Below are 6728 nucleotides of genomic sequence, written 5' to 3'. Positions count from 1 at the left end.
TCCCAACAATCACAAAGGTTGTAATTGTTATAAGTTGCAAAAAAAGATGTAAATCTTTAAACAATAATAATAACACATTCAAGGCCTTTTCCAAACCATATGGACCAAACATACTTGCACCAAAGTTACATGGGATCATTAATTAATATCTTTACTTGAAAGACTTACACTTAACCTAGTACATACAAGGTTTTTTGTATTGTTTACTAAGATGTGTGAAGACTAAATTTAACTTACATTTTCCTTGATGCCATGACACTATCATTTATGATTTTTCTTGAAAACTCTAAATCATCACTAAGACGTAGGTTAGAGAAGCTTCCATGCACCAACGAAGGAATGCTTGCTACATGCAAAACCACACTAGAGATGAATTTTAAATTGCTCTATTGGTAAACTTGGTTCCTCAAAAAAAAAACTTGAAACTACACTAGTTGCATGACATGAACCTTTGCTCTGGCTTTTAACTACATCTGCATTTCAAAGTTGCAAGAGGAATTGGTGCACTACCTTACATAAATTTTCATGTCACAAGGCTAGGTAGACAACACTTAAATATATATCTAGCCTTAATTCTAGCTCTTACTTGATGTTCATTACCTTAGCATTAAATTTACTACAAGGATCCATTTGCTAGTGAACAACATATTGAGTGCATTAACCTTGTATTTCGTGAACATACAAAAGCATTAGCATCGATAATTAGCAACTAGACTTGTCACTACAAGCACATCATCCAAAGCAATGAAAGAGGTTCAGAAAATGGCGCTAGGTACCTTGCGAATACATCAAATTTTGACTCTTTGTTGCACCTCAAAGCAATAACCAACATTCAAAACCGAGTCACATCTTATATTTAAACAAATAACTGAATTAATCTAAGAAAACTCAACATTTTAAAGTCTATAGATTGTGGGACAATGTCATGCATAGATTGTAAGACAATGTGGGGACAAAAATATGCAACACTTACATAATAATATAAGAGAAACATAATTAAACAAGGCAAGGAAAGCCTTTTTGAGAAAATAGGCTTTTGGATAGTATCAATTTGCATTTACAAGTCTTAAATGACAGATATAATTGATTGATATCCATCTCTCAGTGCGCACCCACACGAGCAAAGAAGCCCACAGTATGAAAAGTAGATATATTATGAGACAACAAAATTAAGGCCTAAGACCACTCAGACCACTAAGCTTTTTGTTGAGAAGGTTGATATATACCATATACTCAACAAGCGTGCCACCGTAGTGTAGTCCTCCTGTTGAGCCACCGAGTCCCTAGGCATCTCGAGACCACTAAGCTCTCTCTTGTGAGAACTTTGTATAGTTTCAAGTGTTTTATAGTTCCTTTTTTGCAACCTACACGACACGCAAGTCTGCACGCACGTGCAGCTTGATGGTGTTCAAGGGGAGTGGAGAGACGTGGCGGCCTGCGGTTGGCCAGAAGTAAGAGAGAGAATCCTTTGAGATTGGCCGGCTTGAAGGAGGATGGCTACCTCGGCAGCTGCCATGGCGACCTCCTGATATAATTTCATACACCATCCCACATCATGACAATTCATTTCCTTAATATAAAAAAATCGAAATTTCTGCATCGTCTAACCACAAAACAGATCTTTGAAAAAACCCATTTTCCTCTTAAGTTTTACCTGTCTCTGGTTCCTTCTCTGTAGCATGTTCATGGCTCTAGCCATAATGTAGCAAGGCAACAGAAAACCAACGGCTCTGAGCACAAAAAGCTGCAAAATCGTAGCAAATTACAGGCTTATTACAATCGAATCTACTGTTAATATCAACCAAAACCTTGTATTAATGTGTAAACTAATCTTTCTTAAATTTACGTGTAACTATCAATCAAAACCTTGTATTAATGTATAAACTAATCTTTCTTAAAATTTTGTATTACTATATAGACACCGAATTTTGGCCCCATTTGTGACGTAGATTTGGGGTACTCACAGTGAAGAACATGGAGGCATCTTCGTCCGTGTGAGCACTAGCAGCTGCCATGGCTATGGCATGGCGGAGTAGTAAGAGTGCCATCAACTGTTTTCAAAAGCACAGCTAAAAAGTTACCGTTACTTCGCCGAACCCATTACTTGAATGTTACCGTTGTGTGTACATTTACTTCGAAGAATGTTTTTTACCGTTAAAATGCGGGTCGAAGATTCTAACATTTAAGTTATAATAAATATGGTATTCTTTTTTTTTATGTGCTCATATATTTAGAAATCTAAGGTAGATTTACCTGCGTGTTAGCATTGCTGCCTTTGTGAAATCAAAAATTGATCACATTTAGCATAATCTTGTTTAATATAAGGGTCTTAATTTGAAGAGATTAAGCTGAATTGTAGGCAACTTGGCATGAAACTGTGTCAATTTTTGGCACAATTAAACTTGGCCTTTGAGTCATTACCACTATAAACTCGGCCCTTGAGTCATTACCACTAGCATGTTGTTTGGGTAGCAGAAAGAGGGCACTCAATTCTAGAATAGGTCCCATGGCCAAATAACTAGACCGTGTGAAAAGCATGTTAACTCTAAGCAAAATGCTTCTAGGGACCACGAGGAGAAAATGTTACCAAATAGTTAGCCAGATCTTAGCCATTGTAAGTGTTGGTATATATACACCTAGATGAATCCAGGAACATGCCCAAATTCACCTTTTAGGAACATGCATGCCCAAATTCAGATTTTAGGAACATGCATGTTATATATTCATGGTAGTGCGCCCACAAGACTATATAACTATCAACTCCATTATGCATAGAATGGTCTAGATACTACGACATCATCACTAACATCATCAGTGCCCAATAGTGGGTGCCAAATAAGTGTTGTTAATTACCTTCAAGGCGAAGGTTAGGGCAAGCCTTCAAATTTCAGCGCCCAACCCCGGCCCCATCAGATCATCTGATGGGCAGGGAATGTATGTGTGAAGACCCAAATTTCAGTGTTGATCTGAAGCCCAAATTTGGTGCTATTTAAACGAAACCGCTTGTGAAATTTTTAAGAATATAAACGAGGCCTTCTGCTATGAATAAACATAGGGTTTTAAAAGTTGGGTCTTAGGCACCAAAGTTTTATTCTAGTTTGTAGTGTACATAGTAGAATTCATTCAAAAGCTGGGTCTTTATCAATCAAAAATATATATTTATCAACCAATCAAAATAAGGACAACTAGGACAACAACACTTAAATTTGGGTCTTATCGGTGTTCAAAATATAAATATTTTTAAACCAATGAGAACTCTTAAAATCTAGTTTGTAATGTACATAGTAAAATTCACTCAAAAGCTGGGTCTTATCAGTGCTCAAAAAATATATTTTTTTTTCAACCAATTTTAAAAAAAACAACTCTTAAATCTATCATTTTTTAAAACCAATTTTATAACTAAAATATATAAAAATTTATTCCTTATTTATATATAAAAAAATCATTCCTTAAAAATAAGGGTTTCTTAAAATCTCAGCCAGTTAAATCATTCCTTAAAAATAAGGGCTTCTTAAAATCTCAGCCAGTTTTCCTGACAACCGCCACATTGAGGAACGGGACCTTACAATGAGAGCTGCAGAACGGCAACATGATGCGCTGCTTGAGTTGGCTTCTTCATATTGGGCGTCCAAAAACCGGCGTTGGGCGGCAGCCATGGCCAAGAGTCGGGCATCGTGTAGCTCCATTGTGTGTGTATTCCAATCGTCACTGCGGCACAAAAACACCCAAAGAAAATCTCTCCAATTATTTTTTTTAAAAAGCCGGGTTTTTATTACTGCATTAGCTACGCAAAGCATAGTGCTAACAAAAACTCTTCTTAGCTGTAATGCCAAAAAAAAAACTATAAAACAAGAAAATGCTACGGCGGAGATAAATGGTCACACCTGAAATCGATGGCATGGTCGCTGGCTTGGGAAGGGGGGGCTGTGTAGCCGCTCTTGTAAGACTGTCCGAAACAGGGGAAATTTGTAATAATCAATCTAAAATATTCTAAAAATTAATAGGAAAAAGGGAAAGGATTAGAACTAATTTAAAAAAGAACGCTATTTTAAAAAAAAGAAAAAAAATGAAATAGAAAACAATGGGTTAGCTTAGAATGGGCATATTGCTAACTACAAAAACACCCTTAATTGGATAAATTTAATTAAAGTGATCTCCTACTGAACCTTAATTGGAGAAATTTAATTGAAGTGATGTCCTACTGAGCCGTTAATTAGAGAAATTTATATAAAATAATGTCCTACTAAACACACCAAGTGAGGTGAAGGGGGGGAATACCTGCTGGCAAATCTCACATGTAGTGTCTCCTTTCTCGTTGCACCAACGTTGCACACACTTCCGATGGGCATACTAAACCCAACCCACAAAAAAAAAACCCCCACTAAATTTCTTCCCAAAAAAAAACTATCTTGATTTCTTTTTTCGCAGGAGATTAAAATGAAGTTTTTTTTAAAACCTTACTTTAATACTCCCGGAGCAGGCACATGGTTTCTCCAGGTTACCAATCTCCTCCTCCTCCTGGCATATTCTACACTCTGCAGTTAGATTATCTGGGAGGTTAAGAACTACCTCAGAATTGCCTGCACGAGAGGTTTTCATAGCTAGAAGCTTGCTCTCTTTCTCACACGCAGAATCCTGAGGAGAGAAGAGCTTAGCAGCAGCGGTAGTGGAAGAAGATGGTGGTTTTCTCTGCTCAGCGAAATGAGCAAAGCTTGAAGAAGGTGGAGAAGGGGTGGTAATGGTGGAGGTAGAAGAAGAGGAGTGGGCAGCTGTAGGCGAGCCTCGGCGGTCCACGAGCGAGGAGAAATGGTGGTGTTCACCCATGACAATTAGTACAGTGTAGAATCTCTCTCTCTCTCTCTCTCTCTCTCTGTTTCACACACACAGCAAAATAAAGAGAGCGTAAAAGGCCCCCAAACAGAGAGAGCAAATACCCGTTACAAATCAAAGCAAGAAGGAAAAAGCTCTGCAAAGAGAGAAGGAAAAAATAAAAGCAGGCTTCTGCTTTCTCTGAGAGTGCTTTCTAGTCATGACTAGTAGCAAGCCTTTCCAACATGAAAGAGAGCTTAAAGCTTATAAAAAGCCTGCAGCAGAGAATTTTGCTCCGCGAAGTGAAGAAGGTGGACATGTCTGAAAGAAACTAGAGGGTTGTTGTGTGTACAACAGTGTGAATGCTATAACACGGGCAGCCCGGGCAGGAAAGGGGGTCCAGTCCACACTGGACATTGGGCAACGGGCAGCAAGAGGAGCGGGCAGCCCGCTGGCGTGTTTCTCGAGGTGAAGTGCCAGGCGCCGGTCAGGTGCGGGCAGCCCCTTGGGCCCTTGGGCATTTTAGCCACTAAGCTACGTTGAAACGGTCCTTAAATGCACGGATCCTTTACACCACCCTCTTTGCCCTCAAATTCAAACTTCATTAAATTTCATCGAGACTTTTCTCTTTATTCGACCCTTTCGTGCCCTTCCTTGTTTTAGATCGGTCAATGACCAAAACCCATGACTTTAGTAAAATCCTTATGATGTATCATCCACCTATAAGTTGGACTACCATCAATTTTCACTCCAATTCTTCCTCCCCAAACTAAGGCCTTCCTCTCAAGTCTCACTCCACCCCCTTCCTTATTACACTCACACTCTTCATGCTTGCACTTCTCCGCCTAAGATATCCCCATCCATACCCTATGGATGATGTGAGTTGATGCGAACATCCTGATGTGACCAAAAAGGCTCCTTCCCGCCCTTATAACCAAGCTTCCTCATCATAACTTTAACAAGAACCTAAACTTAGACTACCATCAATTACTTGTTCCTTGATCTCGCCACCACAGCTCCAAGCCTTTCTCTCAAGTCTCCCTCCGCTCCTTTCCTAGCGCTAACAAATTGTGTGCTTGAATTTTTGCACATAAGATGTCCCAATCTACAACAAAAGGATAATGCAAGTGAATGCAGACATTTTGATGTGGACAAAAATACTCCACAGGTATCAAACATGTTCATGTGTGAAAAGTAAGATCACTAGGTATCCCATCACCAATTCTCCTCACCCATCAAGGCAAGGTTGCCTCTCCATAGTGTGTACCCTTGACATGTGGTTTAACACATGAGACAAGTTGTGTTAACACCTTGAGATACTGAAATGTTACTATTTAGAAACTTTATAACCCTTGACATGTGGTTTAACACATGAGACAAGTTGTGTTAACACCTTGAGATACTGAAATGTTACTATTTAGAAACTTTATGTACTTTCAACAGTATCATCTCTTCTGCTTATTGGTATGTTGTATGGCTTCCCAGCTCTTGTATGGTGGGTGGAGGATCATCTTATTGTGTGGGTGGAGGATCATCTTATTGTGTGGGTGGGTTACTTTCGGACATTAAAAACTAATTTCATTGTTTTAAAAAAGTATCACCTTGCTTATGAAGCATGGAATATAGGATACTAACAAATGCATTTTCAACTATTATCCCCAATAGCTATTGTCTCCCATCAATAAACTTCTACTTTGAAATAATAAAGGAGACAAATTTCAAAATCATAATTAGCCAAAACATATTAAGATACACCATTGTCTAAATGTCAGAACTTTTCCCCATGATTCTAGCTCAAATGCTCAATGTCCCCTACCACCATACACAAAATCCTAAATATTCAGTATCCATATCACTTTCATAACTTGAATTCCACGTTGCCTCTGATCCTCCCACTAGACCCCTTGTTTCATTTTAAT

The 6728-nt window shown here is 38.6% G+C and overlaps 1 protein-coding gene across 1 annotated transcript; it reads right to left on the bottom strand.

The window, feature by feature from the left end:
• Positions 1–1017: 1017 nt before the first annotated feature.
• Positions 1018–6070, bottom strand: LOC147604216 (uncharacterized). The gene is made up of 7 exons (XM_086795348.1): positions 4462–6070; positions 4279–4350; positions 3885–3946; positions 3567–3708; positions 1965–2051; positions 1655–1744; positions 1018–1525 (listed from the first exon to the last, which is right to left on the bottom strand). The coding sequence occupies exons 1-7, from the start codon at positions 4822–4824 to the stop codon at positions 1409–1411; spliced, it is 933 nt and encodes a 310-aa protein (XP_086651474.1). The 5' UTR covers positions 4825–6070; the 3' UTR covers positions 1018–1408.
• Between the last annotated feature and the right edge of the window lie 658 nt (positions 6071–6728).

The sequence above is a fragment of the Cibotium barometz genome, chromosome 62, assembly GCF_041138505.1.
Source record: "Cibotium barometz isolate CiBa-2024 chromosome 62, ASM4113850v1, whole genome shotgun sequence".
Taxonomy (NCBI): domain Eukaryota; kingdom Viridiplantae; phylum Streptophyta; class Polypodiopsida; order Cyatheales; family Cibotiaceae; genus Cibotium; species Cibotium barometz.
This window is presented reverse-complemented; position numbering and strand designations above follow the sequence as displayed.

Bases quoted from the DNA above. Each gene is read 5' to 3' on its own strand.
- LOC147604216 (XM_086795348.1), bottom strand. From the start codon at position 4,824: ATGGGTGAACACCACCATTTCTCCTCGCTCGTGGACCGCCGAGGCTCG. The intron at 4,351-4,461 runs GTAAGGTTTTAA...GGTTGGGTTTAG, and splicing joins CCTGCTCCGGGAGTATTAAA to TATGCCCATCGGAAGTGTGT. The intron at 1,745-1,964 runs GTGAGTACCCCA...ACGATTTTGCAG, and splicing joins ATGCCTCCATGTTCTTCACT to CTTTTTGTGCTCAGAGCCGT.